Source organism: Palaemon carinicauda, chromosome 26 (genome assembly GCF_036898095.1).
Source record: "Palaemon carinicauda isolate YSFRI2023 chromosome 26, ASM3689809v2, whole genome shotgun sequence".
In the NCBI taxonomy this organism is placed as follows: Eukaryota; Metazoa; Arthropoda; class Malacostraca; order Decapoda; family Palaemonidae; genus Palaemon; species Palaemon carinicauda.
In genome coordinates, this window is record NC_090750.1 from 18422306 (window position 1) to 18443211 (window position 20906).

The 20906-nt window shown below is 38.9% G+C and overlaps 2 protein-coding genes across 2 annotated transcripts; both read left to right on the plus strand.

The window, feature by feature from the left end:
* The first annotated feature begins 14777 nt into the window (after positions 1 to 14777).
* LOC137619472 (zinc finger protein 665-like) lies at positions 14778 to 16783 on the plus strand. The gene has a single exon (XM_068349532.1). It carries the CDS (start codon positions 15002 to 15004, stop codon positions 16772 to 16774), a length of 1773 nt encoding a protein of 590 aa, XP_068205633.1. The 5' UTR covers positions 14778 to 15001; the 3' UTR covers positions 16775 to 16783.
* A 160-nt stretch (positions 16784 to 16943) lies between these two features.
* Positions 16944 to 17735, plus strand: LOC137619811 (uncharacterized). The gene has a single exon (XM_068350108.1). It carries the CDS (start codon positions 16944 to 16946, stop codon positions 17733 to 17735), a length of 792 nt encoding a protein of 263 aa, XP_068206209.1.
* Positions 17736 to 20906: the final 3171 nt, after the last annotated feature.

The following is a 20906-nucleotide window of genomic DNA, read 5'->3' on the forward strand; positions in this document are numbered from 1 at the left end:
TGTGAAATATTCTCCTCAGCCACCCAAGCCGATTGAAGATATTAGACTCGATACATCATGCTGGTATAAGATTGTCCACTGGAACGTTTAGAATCTCACCTATCCCAAGTCTCCTTGTTGATACTGGAAAGTTACCTCTAGACCATTACTGCATGTCTTCCATTATTCAGTATTGGTTTAGGTTACAAAAACTCCCCAACTCTAGCTTTTCAGACTGCAAGCTCTGTAAGGAATTCAACATACTTTGAGTCGCACCCAAAATGTCCTTAACGTTATGGCTTTCGAGTAAAACAATTATTAAACAGTCTTGATAAAATTAGAGGTAAGGTACTTCCTTTTAAGATACCATCAACCCCTTCGTGAAAATTACCACAGATATCTTTCTGTTAATATTTTATTGATGTTAAAAAAACATGACTGAATTAGAAGCTAGGTCTCTTTTTATGGAACATGTTGAAGAACATAGGGGGTCAACTTTTATATATACTGATGGCTCCAATTCTGATGCTGGCATTGGATTTGGAGTATATAGTAGTTCTTTTAACTGTAGAGGGGCACTTCCTTCAATATCTTCCATACTTACTTCTGACTTATATGGCATACTAACCGCTATTGAGAAAATAGCGTTAAAAAAGAGGAGGGCAATTTTACCATTTATAGTGATTCAAGAAGTGTCCTTCAAGCTTTAGAAGGTTTTAATTCTAGTAACCCTTTAGTTTTAAAGATTTTAGAGTGGCTTTTAATTATTGGCCTAAAAGGCATAACAGTTCGATTCAGTTGGGTCCCGGCACACGTAGGTGTGTCTTTAAATGAAGAGGCAGATTCACTGGTAAAGAGTGCTGCAGCCGAGTTGCTACCTAGAAGGTCTCCTATTCTTTGTGATAATTTTTTACCAGCAATTCGGAATTCTATTTATAAATATTGGCAACAGCATTGGGATAGTTTAAGCGAAAATAAGATGAGGGAAATTGTGATTGGTATATCCCCTTGGAGGTATAATGGGATGCCCCGAAAATGGGAGACTACTCTTTGTCGTCTCCGCATTAGTCACACCCAAATGACACACTAGTTTCTGCTGGCTGGCTAACACCAACCATATTGCAATGACTGTTTGATACCCTTAACAGTGAGGCATTTGTTGACTGAATGCCCCACATATAGCACTGAAAGAAATAGATATCTGTTTGAGGCTCGTGGTGAGGATGGCAGGTTCATCCTTGCCGGGATCCTTGGACATGTGTCCTACAACACCAGTGGCATTTTTAAATCTATATCAGAAGCAGGTCTTCTTAATGCTATTTATTTTTTATAACATATTTACTTCTCTGGTTTTAATTGAATATTGTTTTGATCTTTATTTATAATAAACGATATTGGCGTCAATGACATTCAATGTCAGGATACCATAGAACTTATAATCAATCAATTAGATTGCAAAGACTCCCTAATTCTATAGCATTTCAGACTGCATGCCTTGTGAGGCACTCAACATACTTTGAATTGCACCCAAAATCTCCTCAACCTTATGGGTTTCGGGTGAAACAATTATTAAACAATCTGGATATAATTACAATTAAGGTGCTTCCATTCAAGGTATCATCAACGCCTTCATGGAAATTACCTGACGTATCTTTTTGTAAATACTTTATTGGAGTTAGGAAGAGTATGACTGACTTAGAATCCAGGTCTCTTTTTATGGAACATGTTGCAGAACATAGGGGATCGACTTTTATATATACTGATGGCTCCAAATCTGATGCTGGCGTTGGATTTGGAGTACATAGTAATGGTTTTAATTGTAGAGGTGCACTTCCTCTAACAGCTTCCATATTTACTGCTAAACTATATGGCATACTAACCACTATTGAGAAAATAGCTTTGGAAAAGGAGGGTAATTTTACAATTTTTAGTGATGCAAGGAGTGTTCTTCAAGCTTTAGAAGTTTTTAATTCTAGTAACCCTCTAGTTTTAAAGATTTTAGAATGGCTTTTTATTATTGGACGGAGAGGTATAACAGTTCGATTTTGTTGGGTTCCAGCACATGTAGGTGTGTTTGGGAATGTGAAAGTTGATTTACTGGCGAAGAATGCGGCATCCGAGTTGCTACCAAGTAGGTATCCCATTCCCTGTAATGATTTCCTACTTACATCAAGAAATTGGTTTGTGATAAATGGCAACAGCACTGGGATAGTCTAGATGGCAATAAAATGAGGGAAGTAACAAATGTCATATCACCTTGGAGGTATAACATGATACCCCGAAAATGGGAGACGTCTCTTTGTCGTCTCCGTATTGGTCACGCTTGGTTGACACTCGAGTTTCTGCTGAAGGGCCAACACCAACCGTATTGCGAGGACTGCTTAGTACCTTGAACAGTGAGGCATTTGTTGACTGAATGCCATAATTATAATAACTTAAGAAATAAATATCTGTTTGAGGCTCTAGGTGAGGATAGCAGGTTCATCCTTGCCAAGATTCTTGGACATGATGTGTCCTATGCGAGCGGTATTTTTAAATTTATTTCAGAAGCAGGTCTTCTGTAAACTAAATAACTTTTATAATGACATCTTAACTTTTTTGGTTGTAATTGAATTCTCTTATATTTCTCATATACCTGTATAATAAATGCTATCGGCATCCATGACCTTAGATGTCAGGATGCCAGAAAACTTTCAATCAATCAGTCAATCAATCTTCAGGCTGGGGTGTGGAAATATGAGAACACTTTCACAGCCCACTGCCTGCAAGACATGACCCACAGGAGGCTTGATACGTTTTCTATCGGCCCTGTGTTGGCTGCACAACAGCTGGCATAATACCTCAAGCTCCTTATTGGACAAGTCGGAGAATATTGAGAGCACTGTTTACCTGGTTTTAATTCTGCGTGAATGAAAAAGTTTGACTGGCTCTTATTCTCTTCATTGTCCCCTCTCTTGGGGAAAGCAGCCTCCTGGGTTCTCTGCATACACTGACCTCAAACCACTGCAGGTAAACCATGCTCCCTTGTGTACATAGTATAAATCTAATACTGTTGCGTCCCCATACACTGGCGAGCGAGGTTGTATTAGGAAAGTCTTGGTTACAACAAGACTCTAGGCAGTGCCTGCTCTTATTCTGATATTTTACGGGTGTGGTCATTGCTGGGTATGGCTGGGCCCCTGCAAACGAGGCGTTGTTGGAGATTCTCCATCGAGGTGCTGAGAGTAAGTGGACACTGGGTTCCTTAGAGGTGGATCTGTCGCTGATTAGTGTTGTCCTTGGCTACCCTGGAGTTTGTGCCACCTTGTCCCCAGAGTAGTCTTCCCCTTTGCCTCGCCTGCTGTGGAACTATAAAATGAGACACAGGTAATTCTTTTGTGTTTTACTGTTAAGCTACCTTTTTTCTTGCCAGTTATCTCTAGCTAGACCATAGAAAATGGATACATAGCATTCATTACCATAGTGTTTATTGTAGTGGACCCTTCAATGAAAATAGGCTATAGGCTGGATACCATTTATCATGTATTATTTCTCTCATAATTATTCTTATCACTGACAGTCGTTTTCCCATCATAATATAACTGTCCCATATATATTGATAGATTTTCCATGGGTAGTGTTTCACATACACGTTCCCAGAAACAAGTGACCATAAAATGGCATAGAAAGAGTTCAGCAGCATTCAAAACTAAGTGTTGTCAATGTCCAAACCCTGCTGACTTTTGTAGATAATGAACCACAATGTTGCGTGGGTCTCCTTGGAACTTTCTTATGTCACACGCTTGAAGGTTTCTTACGTCACAACCCTCTTAATGAGAGAATGCCTTGATGAAATTATTGAGCTTCAGCACGGCATTTCATTCCCGTGCTTAATCTTGGTGACGGGCAAGAGGGCTCTCGAACTTGGGGAAATTGCTCCCCCAGTTCGAATCTGAATTTCTCTCTTTCATCTTTTTCTTCTGCTCAATATTACTTCGACCTTCTCCTAATTTTATCAACTTTCTTTCGTCTTTCTGTCCTATCTCTATGATTATTATTTTTCTTAAGTATATATATATATATATATATATATATATATATATATATATATATATATATATATATATATATATATATAGGTATATATATATTATATATATATATATATATATATATATATATATATATAGGTATATATATATATATATATATATATATATATATATATATATATATATATATATATATATATATATAGGTATATATATATATATATATATATATATATATATGTAGATGTATGCATATATATGTATATATTTATTTTATTTGTTCATTTATTTATTTATCTTTTTTTTTTATTTTATTTCAATGGCGTGGATATTTCCACATTCGTTATTACTGGCTGCTTAGATGAATGGGAGAAGGGATCAGGGTTGGGAGGTATTTGCATTCAAAGCTATATATGAGAGTATTGAATGATCTCAGCCATCCCAAAGATGGTTTGGACCTTTTTGGCAGAACTACTCTCAAGGGTTTGATCATCGGAATCCGGGGGGATCCAATCCTTGAGGTGGGACTCTTGGCTTCTGGCCGGAAGCCCATCATTACAGATATGGGGAGGATGATTCCATATTTCCTTGGTCTCAGTCCTAACAGGCGGGTTTAGCTTGCACCTGTGCCTCTATATCTGTTTTGGTGCTATCCTTCGGGTAGGGTATGGAGTGGACCATCTGGGAAGTATACTCTCATTGTGCCGATAGTGGAGAATGAGAATTTCCTTTCCAACGTATGATACTTTCTTAAAATTCTCAAGCAAGTAAACCAACAAAACAAAAAAAAAAAAAACAATCTCCCACCCTTAAATATGGACCCTTCAAATACTGTCTCCCCATCCCCTGGATCTGCTGATCCCCCCCCCCCCCCCCCCCGGCACTGTTGACGACTTCCGCTACTGTAATTAAGGAAAATTCTGTTGACGACCTTCGAACTAAAAAGGGCCACTCTATTGATGTTAAAACATCTAGCAATTTGGGTAACACTAGGAAACTACGATTCCTTCATGTTTCCCAAATTCCATTAGAGAGCATTTGAGTGCTATGGATTAATAAAGAAAATAAGGATGAGACTCGGAGATAAAAAATGGGACTCTTGGATATCTTTTGATAGTCATGATGAAGCGTTTAATGCCATAAGTAATATTAGTTGTATCAAAATTAACAAATTGAATATCATGGGAGCTCTTTGTGATAAGGTCCCAAAGGAATTGGATGTGTACAAACCTGCTGATTGGTTTGAAAAAGAGAGAAATGTACCCATGCCTTCACAGACAAAACCCAAACCACCAATGTGGCTTGTAGCTGAACCTAAAGGGATGATAGGGAATTATTTTAAAATATGTAAGTTTATTCAGAAAAAAGTAGGAACCATTGCACCTGGAGATCTATCTCGTTTTGGGAAGAATAGTTATATCATCCATGCCAAATCTTCGACTCAGTCTGCAATACTATCTAACTTACAGACAGGCAGTGATGAAATTACATTGGAAATGAAACCTCATCTAAATGTTAGTTATGGAAGGGGAGTGGTCTTTAATAAAGACCTGTACGAATTTACAGAGGAGGAGATCCTTTCTATGTGTCCACTAAATGTATGGAAAGTGCATAAGGTTCCTGGAACTTAAATGATTATACTTACTTTCCAGGATGCTGATGTACCTTTCCATATTGTTATTGAAAATGAAAGGATTAAAGTTCGGCCTTTCAAACAAAAGCCCCTGCAATGCTTTAATTGTTTTAAATTTGGACACCCATCCAAAGTTTGCAAAAATGAAAAAATGTGTGGTATTTGCTCAAAAACTTATCATGGAGAATGTACACTTGAGGCCAGGTGTTCAAACTGCAATTTGAATCATAAATCAACTGATAGGAGATGCCAACTGTATAAGTTGGAGGAAGCTGCCCTAAACAAATCAAGTTTAGAACACATAAGTGTGGGATATGCAAAAAGACTCTTGAATAAATCAACCAGCTGTGCAAAGGCCTTAAAATCGAAGGGAAATTTACCACAGGAGACATCAAACCCACCTTGCACTGCCAGTAATCCTAAGAAAAGAAATACAGCGTCTGATAATAAAGTACTGCATGACAAGGTAATCCTATTGCCTTCTGAGGCTCTGCCACAGTATATTAAAGATGGGTCATTGCCCATTTCTGTACAGCCTTCGTCCCCCATTACCAACAATAGTACTAACCTCTCTCAGGCCATGTCCTTCCCTGATTTGATGGAGATTCCACCTGACACCAAGTTACCAGGTTCACCTGTATTGGGGAAGGTGCAAAAACCTGGTAGCTCACCACTAACTAATCGGAAAAGAGAGAGACCTCCATCTCTCTCGCCCCCTTCCATAAGAAATATCAAAATTACGACGTCAAATAAATATGATGCTTTGTCTGTTAATGTTTCTGATCAACTGGAAGTCGATTTAAATAAATCGGAAATTCAAGTGGAGGTCCACCAACCTCCTCAACAATCAGATCAAAAAGACAAAAAGAAAATCATAAATGCTAAACCCAATCTATCAAGACCCTCTTTAATAAAACCACCTAGAAATAGTGTTAGATCAAAAACTGCTAATGGGAAGACTTCATCCAAGGGGTCTACCAAATTATAAACCATAGTTTTTTCCTCTATTTTGCATTGGAATTGTCAGGGTTTAAGGGCCAAATATGAAGAACTTAAGCTCCTTATTCATGAGCATTCCCCCATAATTATTTGTCTACAGGAGAGCAAACTTGATCATAATACCACTTGTCCTCCCGAATATATTAGGTATAGGACACCATATGACCACCAAGTGGGGAGCCATGGCGGAAGTCTCATATACGTTCGTCGAGATGTTCCCCAAGTTTCTCTGTCTATTCATACACCTCTGCAGGCAGTGGTTGTACAGATTGACATAGGGAGAAAATATACAATTTGTTCTCTGTACTTGCCTCCAAATGATAACATTTTGTATGATAACTTAGTGGAGGTGATTCAACAACTCCCTCAACCGTTTCTTTTACTTGGGCATTTGAATGGTAGACATCCTTTGTGGGGTGACGTTTTAGCAAACACGAGGGGAAATATCATATCATCAATTGTGGAAAATGAAGATGTGGGACTCCTTAATACAGGAGACCCCACACACTTTCATGTCCAGACAGGTACCTTGTCATGTATTGACCTATCAATCGTAAGCTCTAATTGCCTTCTCGACTTAGATTGGAGGACATTAGATGATTGGCATATTAGTGATCATGCACCAATCATTATAAACACCAACAATGGTCCACCTTTACAGAGATCGCCTCGATGGAATCTTGACAAGGCGGACTGGGAAAAATTTTGTGAGCTAAGCGAAATTGAGGGGGATGCAGAACAGGTTGAAAATATTGATGATGCCATAGACTTACTGAATGGAACTCTCCATACAGCAGGAGTCAATTCAATTCCCAAAACAACAGGGTTATTCAAACGACGACCAGTCACGTGGTGGTCTTCAGAACTAACTGCCCTCCACAGAGCCACAAGAAGATCTCTAACATGATTGCGTAGACGCAGAACTGATGAGAATTCAATTATGTACAAGAAATGTAGAGCACAGTTCCGTCGTGCCATGAAAGAAGCAAGGCGCCAGTCATGGATGTCTTTTGTTTCCTCCATTAACAGTAGAACACCACCATCTGCTGTGTGGAAGAAAGTAAAAAAGATAGCTGGCAAGTTCACCCCCAACCCACCACCAGTGTTGAAGGTGAATGGTCAGTATGTAACTGAAGCAAATGATGTTACCAATGCCCTGGCTAATAATTTTCCTAATGTATCCAGCAAGTGTGAAGGAGCCCCTGGTCACCAGTATAGGAGCATTGAAGAAAAGAAAATTTTAAATTTTGCAACAAGAAGGGAAGAGTCGTATGATTCTCCTTTCACTGAAAGAGAATTTGATTCCGCACTTGCTCATTGCAATGATACAGCCCCTGGACCCGATGGAATTCCCTATGCAAGGATTAAACATGTACATTTTAATACAAAGCTATTTATTTTAAGCATTATTAATAGAATATGGCATGATCATAGTTACCCAAGTGTTTGGGAACTAGCCATTATTTTAGCCTTTTTAAAACCCGGTAAAAACAAGTTTTTAGCAGCAAACTATCGTCCTATTGCATTGACATCTTGTTTATGTAAAATCATGGAGAAGATGGTCAATGCAAGGCGGATGTGGTACCTTGAAAAGAAAGGTATTTTATCACCGATTCAATGTGGATTCAGAAAAATGCACTCAACGACTGATGTGTTGATACGACTTGAGTCTTCTATTTGTGAAGCCTTTGCTTCCAAACAGCACCATGTTACAGTATTTTTTGACCTTGAAAAGGCATATGATACCACATGGAGATATGGTATACTTAAAACCATTCATCTGAGCTCCTTATAACTGGTTTTAAGAAGCCAATAATGTTGAAACGTGATGCCATCCCTAGGGCCAGGGGAATGGCGGTGTATATTAGGACCGAGTACCCTGCTTCTCATAAGTCCTGCTATCAATGTGGATGTCATGAGATTCAGGTAATAAAAGTTTGTGGCAGGCATAACAACTTTTATTTATGTTCGATCTACCGGAATCCAGACATGGATGATTCTATCTTCGATTGTCTTCTTACCATTATGGCTAAGATACAAGAAGATGATAGAAAGGCTTCTTTTGTCTTTGTTGGTGATTTTAATACTCACCATAGGGAGTGGTTAAGTTCTATCTCTCCTACCGATCGCCATGGCTTAAGAGCTTTAGACTTTGCCTCTGAATCAGGCTGTGAGCAAATCATAAATGAAGCTACTCACAGGTCTGGTAATTGCTTGGACCTTGTATACACTGACTCCCCTGGCGTTATAACTGGTAAGGTTGGTTCTCCAGTCGGGACATCTGATCATGCCTTGATTTCATTATTAGTGAAGACTGAGCAGCCTGTCCCTGATATATCATATTCTTGTAAAATTTATATGAAATCCCAAGCAGACTGGAATGGGATTTTACATGATCTTTTGTGCTTGAATTGGTCACAATTATATAATAGTGTAGATCCTGTTGTCCCTTTGAATGAGAATCTAGTCAACATAATTGATAGGCGTATCTCTTCTCGTGTGCTAAGGTACCGAGTAAAGGACAAACCGTGGTTCAATGATGATTGTAGACGTGCTTTTTTGGAGAAGCAGGAGGCCTATCAACTTTGGAAGGGTAACAGATCAGATTTGACCTGGAACAACTATACTCAGCTGCGAGCTTTGGCTCAGAGAGTTTATGCCTCAACTGAAAAGGAGTACAATTTAACCATAAAAGAAACACTTTCTGGTACAACTCAGGAACATAAATGGTGGTCTACCCTTAAATCTGCACTCTTTGGTGTAGATGCAACAGTTCCTCCTTTACTTAAACCAGATGGTTCAGTCACTCACTGTCCAAAGGAAAAGGCAGCCCTTTTGGCTAATGTTTTTGACAGTAAACAGAGTAATGAAAAACTTGAACTTCCTCATTCCTGTTTTCCTGAGGCTAAACTAACTAGTTTAGCTTTTCGATCTCGTGGGATTAAAGCTCTGTTGATGGACCTTGATGCTTATGGAGGTGTTGACCCAAATGGCATTTTTCCTTTGTTTTTTATAAAGACAGCAGATTACTTAGCTCCAAAGTTATCTGTTATTTTGCGCAAGTTAGCAAGAAGAGGAGCTTTTAGCACTAGTTGGAGAATTGGAAATGTTACTCCTCTATGTAAATGTGTTTGTGGTAGCTCAAGTCCCACTGATTACCGCCCAATTTCCATAACTCCCATATTATCTAAAGTTTTTGAACGTCTTCTGGCAAAACGTCTTAATAGGTTTGCTGAAGGTAATCATCTACTCCCTAGTTTGCAATTTGGTTTTCGTAAAGGCCTTGGAGCATGTGATGCCCTTCTTACAATCTCCAATGCTGTACAGAAATCCCTTGATTGTGGTCGGGAAGTTCGTATGATTGGCCTTGATTTTAGTGCTGCCTTTGACCGTGTTAATCATGAGGCCCTTGTTTTCAAACTGAAACAGTTGGGAGTGGGTGGGTCGTTTCTTAGCATTATTATTGATTTTTTAAGTAATAGATCTCAAAGAGTTGTTGTTGATGGGCACCATAGTGATTATAGGAATGTGATATCCGGTGTTCCACAGGGTAGTGTTCTTGGCCCATTACTTTTCATACTATATACACATGACATGTGGTTTGGCCTAGAAAACAAGCTTGTTGCATATGCAGATGATGCTACTCTCTTTGCATCAATTCCATCCCCTGAATGTAGATCTAGGGTTGGTGAATCCCTTAATAGAGATTTAGCTAGAATTAGTGCATGGTGCAAATTATGGGGTATGAAGTTGAATCCTAACAAAACTCAAAGTATGATTGTAAGTAGGTCAAAGACGGTGGTTCCTCAACATCCGGATCTCAGTTTTGATAATGTTTCTTTAAATATGTATGACTCAAAATTTTAGGTGTGATTCTCGACAGTAAATTTACTTTTGAGAAACATATAAGGTGTGTTTCTTCAATTTCACAAAAAAATAGGCTTATTGAGAAAGTCTTTCAAGATTTTCGGTGATCAATCTATTCTGAAGAAGTGTTTTAATTCTTTCATTCTACCTTGTTTTGAGTATTGTTCTCCTGTCTGGTCTTCAGCTGCTGATTCTTATCTTAATTTGTTGGACAGAAACTTACGGTCTATTAAATTTCTTATTCCTGATCTAGATATTAATCTCTGGCACCGTCGTTCAATTAGTTCATTATGCATGTTGCATAAGATTTTTCATAATTCTGACCATCCCTTACATTCAGATCTCCCTGGACAATTCTATCCTGTTCGTAATACTAGGCAGGCAGTTAATTCTAATAGCCAGGCCTTCTCCCTCACGAGGCTCAATACTACGCAGTACTCTAGAAGTTTTATTCCAGCTGTGACCAAGTTGTGGAATGATCTTCCTAATCGGGTGGTTGAATCAGTAGAACTTCAAAAGTTCAAAGTTGGAGCAAATGCTTTTTTGTTGACCAGGCGGACATAATCTTTTTATAGTTTATTTATGACATATTTGTTTTTGATGTTGTTGATAGTTTATTATATGACATGTCTGTTTTGACGTTGTTTCTTATTTTAGAATGATTTATTGTTAATTTGTTCTCTTCATTTATTTATTTCCTTATTTCCTTTCCTCACTGGGCTATTTTTCCCTGTTGGAGCCCCTGGGCTTATAGCATCTTGCTTTTCCAACTAGGGTTATAGCTTGGATAGTAATAATAATAATAATAATAATAATGAAATCGGATTGAGAGGAGAGCTGCCACTATCTATTCAGGCATTTCTTTCACATAAAGTTTTTCAAGTGAGAGTTGGGGAAGCTCTATCAGAGAGTAAGTGCCAGGAAGAAGGAGTTCCTCAGGGTAGTGTGCTGAGTGTAACCCTTTTTGCACTAGCAATTAATGGGTTATCCTCAGCCATTCCCCAGGACGTTCTCTCAACATTATTTGTGGATGATCTCTCAATATCATTTGCTGGAGTCAGAATGGCAATGGTTGAGAGAAAACTACAGCTCTCAATTGACAAAATTATCCAGTGGGCCGATATGAATGGATTTTAGTTCTCGACAAGTAAAACTACTATTGTACATTTCTGTCGTATCCGAGGAGCACATCCACACCCGGATATATACATTAAAGGTCAATGGATCCCATGTGTATTGGACGCCAAATTTTTAGGTTTGATATTTGATTGTAGACTTACATGGGTTTCTCACCTATAAACGCTAAAAGCTAAATATGTTGAAGCTCTGAATATTTTAAAAGTATTGTCCCATACATCATGGGGGCCAGACTGCAATACTATTTTAAAATTATACAAGGCCTTGATTTTTTCCAAAATTAGTAATGGATGTGAAATATACTCTTCAGCCACCCTAAGCCAGTTAAAAATATTAGATTCAATACATCATGCTGGTATTAGATTGTCCACAGGAGCATTTAGAATCTCACCTATCCCAAGTCTCCTTGTTGATGCTGGAGAGTTACCTCTAGACCTTTACCGAATGTCTTCCATTGTTCGGTATTGGTTTAGATTGCAAAGACTCCCCATCTCTTTAGCCTTTCAGACTGTAAACCTTGTGAGACACACATCATACTTTGAGTTGCACCCAAAATCTCCTCAACCTTATGGCTTTCGGGTGAAACGATTATTAAACAGTCTTGATATAATTAGAAGTAAGGTACTTCCATTCAAGGTATCAACGCCTTCATGGAAATTCCCAGAGATATTTTTTTGTAAATACTTTATTGGAGTTAAGGAGAATATGACTGACCTAGAAGCCAGTTCTCTTTTTATGGAACATGTTGAAGAACATAGAGGATCGACTTTTATATATACTGATGGCTCCAAATCTGATGCTGGCATTGGATTTGGAGTACATAGTAATGATTTTAATTATAGAGGTGCACTTCCTCTAACAGCTTCCATATTTACTGCCGAACTGTATAGCATATTAACCGCTACTGAGAAAATAGCATTGGAGAAGGAGGGTAATTTTACAATTTTTTGTGATGCAAGGAGTGTCCTTCAAGCTTTAGAAGTTTTTAATCTTAGTAACCCTCTAGTTTTAAAGATTTTAGAATGGCTCTTTATTATTGGACGGAGAGGTATAATGGTTCGATTTTGTTGGGTTCCAGCACATGTAGGTGTGTCTGGGAATGAGAAGGCAGATTCACTGGCAAAGAATGTTGCATCCGAGTTGCTGCCAAGAAGGTATCCCATTCCGTGTAATGATTATCTACCTAACATCAAGAAATTGCTTTGCAATAAATGGCAACAGCACTGGGATAGTCTAGAAGGTAATAAAATTAGAGAGGTAACAAATGTCATAACTCCTTGAGGTATAACATGATGCCCCGAAAATGGGAGACTTCTCTTTGTCGTCTCTGTATTGGTCACACTCGGTTGACACACGAGTTTCTGCTGAAGGGCCAACACCAACCGTATTGTGACGACAGTTTGGTACCTCTAACAGTGAGGCACCTATTGACCAAATGCCCCAATTATAATAACTTTTAGATATTTCTTTGAGTCTCGAGGTGAGGGTGGCAGGTTCATCCTTGCCAAGATTCTTGGACATGATGCGTCCTACTATGCAAGTGGCATTTTTAGATTTGTTTCAGAAGCAGGTCTTTTGAAAAATATCTAACTTTTATAATGACTTCTTAACTTTTATGGTTTTAATTGAATATTCTTTAATTTTTTTTATATATATAAACTAAATGATATCGGCGTCAATGACCCTAGATGTCAGGATGCCTGAAAACCTTAAATCAATCAATCTCATGTCACAAGCTTGGAACTTATGTCACAATCTTGAAGCTTCCTATGTCACAAACTTGGAACTTTGTTTAAATACTTTGACCTTGACCGAAAAGCTCTATCTTGGTTTTAATTGCCAAGAAATTTGCATCATAATGTAATGGGACTTTATTTTGAAAAAGGACTTTTATATTTTATATCTTATTTTTGGGTGTGGGTGTTCTGAAAAAAAAAAAACAGGTACTGTGGTTTTTGTATTGATATAGGGGTGCGCACTTAGTGGGCAGCTTTTTTTTGTCTGTTTTATTATTTTTCAGTCTAGTTAATGTTCAATAGGGATGAACTTTTGTTGCTAATTCTTCTTCCCTTCGTTCAAGTACCCCAGTGCATGAGGACAGATGTCCACTTATGAGATTAGGAAGTCTTCAGTTGTACACCTCCCCCCTCTCTTTCTGATCTGGCCATCTTATCAAGGCGAGGGAAACCAGTCGTCTTTCTTTGGCCCTCATCGCTCCCTTCTGGCCTCGGAAGGACTGGTTCCCAGACCTTTTTGAGGTCCTAGTGGAGCCTCCTGTCTGATTGCAAGAGAGACCAGATCTACTCAAACAGCCCCACTTTCATCGTTTTCATTAGGGGCTCCACATGCTTCAGCTCCATGCCTGGAGCCTGTCAGGAGGTTCTCAAGGTAAGAAGGCTTTTCGTCTAGTTAGCCTAAGCCATGTGATGCTCTACACGTCGAGATTATCAAGTCATATAAGCATTTTTTTTGACGCTGGTGCCGGATGAAAGGTCATTCTTCTTCCAGACCCTCTCAGCCTAAAATTGCAGAATTCCTGTTCCATCTTTTCAGGGATAGAGGGTATCTGCTGGTCTTGAGAAGGCACTGGACAACACAAAGGCAACCAGAAGAAACAACTTACCAAGTGAGTAATGTTACTTTGCCATAACCTTAGAACCAGAGCAAAGGCAGAAGGAGTGATATGGAAGAGTTTTTGGCAAATTTTCCTGTGTGTGCGAGATTACTATAAAGCCTTTTGCTGGTTATAATTCTGGAGGAAGGCTCAGATGTGTATAGCAGTAATAGCAAGATAATTTTGAAGGTAACTGGAGAGGAAATACAGTAAAGTAAATAAGACAGTGGATGAAACGTCTTTGTCTTTTTGAAGAGCAAGGGGAAAACTATTTAAAGAATGACACCAATAATTTCACAGGAGATGCTGTGGGTTATAGAATCTACATAGTATGTGAGTTTTTAGATGCCTGAAATGTGTAACAAGAACAGATAGAACACAGATTAATGTCTGTGGTTTGTATATTTATGAAAAAGGCAAATTACAGTACTTTATGAATTTATCATTTTATTTGTTAGAAAACTCCATTATTTTCATTGTGCTTTGCTCTTCTCCAACTGATTGTAGTTTTCTATTTCAGACTTTTCATCCCAAAGGAAGGAATCCTCCACCTCTTGCTGCTAAAGCTTGTAAGCTACTGAAGGTATAATCAAGAGACGTAGGACCGGAAAAGAAAGGGTCATGTTGCAAGTTTTTGTTGTACAGTATGATATCTGAGAACAGGAAGTTTAGTCTTAATTTCCTCTTTGAAGTTTATTGAAAATAATATTAAGGGGTGTGTCATCTTGTGATAGGGAGAGGATGATGAATTCTAAACCACCTTTTGAATTTCCAATGAAAAGTGAAATTGAAGATCCACTTTCACCTGCAGTCGATCCAGAAAATAATGATACATCTGGCAGTGTTGCTCTCTTTAATGATGGCGCTCTTTTCTCGGATCCAAATATGGAAGTCAAAGTAGAACCAGAAATATTTGATTCTTGCGAAAGCGACTTGAAAAATTCCTACGAGTATGATGCACCAGTGAGTGAAAACTTTTTATTAAGTTGTAAAGAGGACGTCGACGATGAGGAAAATGTAGAGACTTGCTTAAGGGCAGTTATGAAAAAGGATAAAGGAAGACTTTCATGTCTGATCAGTGGGAGAGAATTATCACAGAAAGAGGTTTTGAATCAAGAGGTGAATCAAATAAATGAGAAGCAGATAAAAAAAAGGATGTTTGGTAATGTTAACTCCAATGCTCTAGCTAGAAAGCGATGCACATGTAGTGAATGTGGGAAAGAGTTTTCTGATAGATATAATCTTACAGTACATTTAAGAATTCACACGGGAGAGAAGCCATACAAATGTAATGTCTGTAGCAAAGCATTTACTACGAAACAATATCTCACTGGACATTTAAGAATTCACACGGGAGAGAAGCCATACAAATGTAATGTCTGTAGCAAAACATTTACTAGAAAACAATATCTCACTGTTCATAGAAGAATTCACATGGAAGAGAAGCCATACAAATGCAATGTCTGTAGCAAAACATTTACTAATAAACCCCTTCTCACTGCACATATAAGAATTCACACAGGAGAGAAACCATTCACATGTAATGTCTGTAGCAAAACATTTACTACAAAACGACTTCTTATTGTACATAGAAGAATTCACATGGGAGAGAAGCCATACAAATGCAATGTCTGTAGCAAAACATTTACTTCAAAACAAGGTCTTTCTCCTCATTTAAGAATTCACACGGGAGAGAAGCCATACAAGTGTGATGTATGTAGCAAAACATTTACTTCGAAACAAAATATCACTTCACATTTAAGAATTCACATGGAAGAGAAGCCATACAATTGTGATGTCTGTAGCAAAACATTTACTTCAAAACAAAATCTCACTTCACATTTAAGAATTCACACGGGAGAGAAGCCACACAAGTGCGATGTCTGTGGCAGAGCATTTACTACGAAAAACAGACTCACTGGACATTCAATACTTCACACGGGAGAGATTCCATACAATTGCGATGTCTGTAGCAAAACATTTACTACAAAACAAAGTTTAACTGCACATTTAAGAATTCACACGGGAGAGAAGCCATACAAGTGCGATGTCTGTAATAAATCATTTACTTCAAAACATAATATCTCTTCACATTTAAGAATTCACATGGGAGAGAAACCTTACAAGTGCAACATCTGTAGCAAAACATTTACTATGAAACAAAGTCTCACTGCACATTTAAGAATTCACACGGGAGAGAAGCCATTCAAGTGCAATGTCTGTAGCAAAGCATTTGCTACAAAATACAGACTCAATGTACATTTAATAGTTCACACGAGTGAGATTCCATACAGTTGTGATGTCTGTAGCAAAACATTTACTATGAAACAAACTCTCACTGCACATTTAAGAATTCACAAGGGAGAGAAGCCATACAAATGCAATGTCTGTAGAAAAGCATTTACTACGAAACACCATCTCACTGGACATTTAAGAGTTCACACTGGAGCGAAACAAGAAAATGAGAGAAAAGTTAAAGAAAGAGTACATCAGCCATCTAAGGAAGATCTGTAAGTCAGAATTTACACAAAAGAATAAGATCACTACTATAAATCAGCTAGCGATACCAGTAGTGACCTATGGTTGAGGTATTGTAGACTGGCCACAAGGTGAGATAGATAGGATAGATGTTAAGGCCAGGAAGATTCTCACCCTGCATAAAGTCACATATAGAAACCAGTGTATGGAGAGAATTTACCTCTCACGCAGAGAAGGTGGACTAGGTTTAACCAAAATCAATCAAGCCTACAAAGAAGCAATAGTAAGTATAGGGCAATACTTAGAAATCTCTGAGGATGAAAACATCAAAAAGGTTGCCCAATATCACAATGAAGCCCTGAGCCAACAAACATCAATAACAAAGCAGGCTAAGAACTTTGCAGGAGAATTGCTAGAAGAAACAATGGGCACTGAACAGACTCCAGCCGCAATGATAGCCAAGAAGACTAGTTACAAATTCAGTTCTAGAGAGGAAAAACTTAGAATGGAAAGGTGGAAACACCATGGAAGAGCAGGAAGATTTCAAGGAGAACTTGGAAAAGGTTACATAGACAAAGAAGAGTCACACATATGGCTAAAGAATGGAAATTTAGGTTTTGATGGAAAAAAGATGATAGTAGGAGCACAAGCCCAAGGCCTCCTAACAAACGGCTTCAAGAAAATGACGGGCATATCAGGAAACGACCAGTGTGGGTTTTGTTATACAGCAGTTGAGATTGTTGGTCATGTGGTTTCAGCCTGCCACACCTTACTTGCAGATGGTCAATACACAGCTCGCCACAATATGATCTATAAATATACATATTGGAAAATATGTAAAGAATGCAATATTGAAGTAAAAGATAAGATATGGGAACATGAACCAGATCCAGTCACCTCCAACAGATGCATTACCATCTTTTATGATAAGATAATCCTAACAGGAGGAGATATAGGAGGTGCTATAAAACCTGATAATGTGATCTGCAATGAATAAGAAAAAACAGTAATGATTATAGATGTGAGAGTTCTTACCCCTTTGCACGATTGCCCAGGCTGTTAGCTCTCAGAGTCGACGAAGTGACATGGTGCCTCCAAACAACTCAGGCGAAGCACAGAGTAGCACCCTAGGTCAGGCACAAGCCAGTTAGTTTTTTGGACTTACACCCACCTAACGGTGAGTCTTCACTGTAAAGATTGTAGGGATTTGTATATAGTGCTGTAACAAATGACAAATTTGGAAAAAAATTTCATTTTCCCTATGTATACAATCCTGGAACTCTTAACACATACTGGTCCCACCATCACCTTCCCCCTGGAAGTCCTGCCGCAATTTGCAAAGTGACTTTCAGTTACGACTGCTGGTGTGAGCAGGGTGGTTGGTCCAACTCTTGCTCTCCCTTCGCTAACTAGCGTAGGGTAGTAACACCTTGCTAAAAGTTTTACAGCTAGTTCCAGCTGTTGCCAAAATGCATTTCCAGTGTAATGAGCTCCAGGTTTGATTAGTTAGGAAAAATACAAATTATTTCCAAATTTGTCATATTAGCATAGTTATTACTATTAGAAGCCAAGGTGCAAAAGCAAATTGCTACTAGCCCAAGGGACCAAATAATTGACAGACTGTTGCAGTAAAGAAATAGGAATGTAAAGAATATACTATGTAAGAGACAAGAAAAATTAGATTATTTTAAGATAGATAACAATGTTGAATAAATAACCATTATAAAAACTACAAAATGAAACATTGCCAACAGAAAATCATTTGTACTAAGTTTGAATTTGTAAATATCTGCTGATTCCGTTGCAGGGGCAGTAGTTGATTGGCTTGGTCACAGCCGAAATAAAGCTTACAGAATAATATCCAGCATTAAGCCTTTTGAAAGAATGCTGGTGACATTGACTCTTTGTGAAAGTAATACTGGATGATTCTACCTGCTTCTTGTACTGTAGTGAAGTTATGAATGTTAGCGGGAAGAATTAAAAGCCTGTCTGCTCGTATTGGAATATGAAGCCATACAATGATTTTCAAAGTACTATGGTACGGAGATAGCTTTTTTTTTTCTTTTTGGTTTGTTGAATATAAATATAGTAATAAGGTAGAAAAGTATCATTATTTTTTAAGATTTTTGTAATTTTGTTGATTTAATCTCTTTTATGGTCTCAGTGATTAGGTTATACAGTTTTTATTTGATTGTCCTTGAGAGGAGAATCTTCATTAAAATATTTAATATTTGGTTTCTCTTTCATTTCCACAATTGCTCTTCTCAAACATTTCAATCTGCATTGGCCTTTCTGGAGAGAGAGAGAGTTTCTTGTCAATTGATTTTACAGCCTTCTTAATACAGTACTGTATTCAGGTTTCACAAGAATGAAGTTAAGATTTTAAGATATTTTGCTGAATAATATTCCAAGTCCCAGGTCTGGGTCTTCTGGGTGAAATCCATAACCCAATTTATTTAAGAATAAATTCTACAGGTTTCATTATTAATGTGAGTTTACAAAATTGAATATCTGATATTAAATTTACAGTATATTGATTATATTTGTGGTACATAGCAGTAATCATGTCCAGTGGCTGTCATGGTTTGTTTTTGGAAATTCAATTTGTCTGGGCTCATAGCTCACCCTAATGTTAACTGTAGTAAGTGAAATCATTTGGGTTTAATTTCTGGTCAAGTTTGTTGTCGGTGTTTGCATATGAAAAATAGAAGACTGAAGGATTAAATGCAATATTTTTTTTTTGTAACTTTTATGAAATATTTGTTGTTCCGTCACTCTATACAAACCTTCGCTATTTATAGGCATATTACTTTCGGCGAGGCTGGAAAAAGGATCCATAAGACCTTTGGCGAGGGGTAACTATCCATTCTGGTAGTTAATGGGGGTAGGTGGGAGAGAGCTTTCTACCTCCCCCTCTACCACACCGGTGATTTAGCTCACTTTGGTTTTGGCTCGTTGTCGTTCTTCATCCTCACCAAGTTATATTTGAACTGCCATTAATGTTTTTTGTTTATGCTTTTTCTTTAAAAGTATGTGTTTGTGTTGACTTTTCCCACCATGCGTACTTGCCCTGGACTTGAAGGCTGGCCCTGTGGTACCTTCATGTTGGCCGTGGACACCGACCTCCACACCCTTTGTCCCACCTGCAGAGGTCAACGGTGTGATTGTGGTAATATGTGTATTGAGTGTCGGGAGTGGTCTGCTTCCCAGTGGGAAAGGTTTGGGCGATGGCGGAAGAAGCAGTCAAAGCAGGATTTTTCTCTTTCCAAGGTTCTTTTGAAGGGAAAAAACACAAGACCTCTTCTTCTGCCTCTCGACCTTCAACCGTTCTCTCCACCCTTCTAGGGGGAAAGTAAGTTCATCATCTGTCTCATGTGAGTGGCTCTCCCCCTCAGGGGAGTTCTCTCATAGAGACTCCTCTTCGGAGGACTGCTGATTTAGGTGAGCTTACTGTTCCCACGTCTCTGAGCTCACCTCCGCTTCGCCTGAGAGGTTGCCTTTGACCATCCGTTAAAAGGTGCTTCTTCGGCCTTGTCTTTGCAGCCGTCCCCCACAGAGAAGCCTCCGCTTCAGTCATCTTCTGGCCCTCAACCTTCGCCCATTCCTGGTCTTTATCCTGACAACGCAGCCGCTTGTCCTCGTCCATGGACTCTTCTGTGGTCCAGTTCGTCATCTTTCCTGTCTCCTGTACATCATCCGAATGTTCTTCCGAAGCGTTCAGCTCCGCGCCAACACTCTCAAGCTCGCCAGCGCCCTGCTCTTCAACAGCATGTCAGTGCCAGCCAGTATTCCAATGCTTTCCAGAGCGTCTTTGCTCTCCAGCGCATCGGTTCTCTCCGTTGCTTCGACGTTCGCCTGACCACCAGCCTTCCTTCTCCTGCTCGTCCTCAGCCCCCTCCAGCCCCCCAGCGATCTACCGATCACCGGTGCTCTTCAGCGTAGCTCCGTTCCAAATAGCAGCATTTGCCATCACTCGCCAGTGTAACTGCGCTCTCCAGCTCAAGCTCGTCAGTGCTCCCCAAGACATCAGTAGTCTCATGCGCAGTCTCGGTCTCCGGCTCGCCAACACTCTCCTGCAAGAAAGCGCTCTTCAAACCAACAGCGCTCTCCTGTATGTCACCGCTTTCCCAAGCGCCAGCGCTCTCCTGTGCCAAAGCTTTCAACAGCT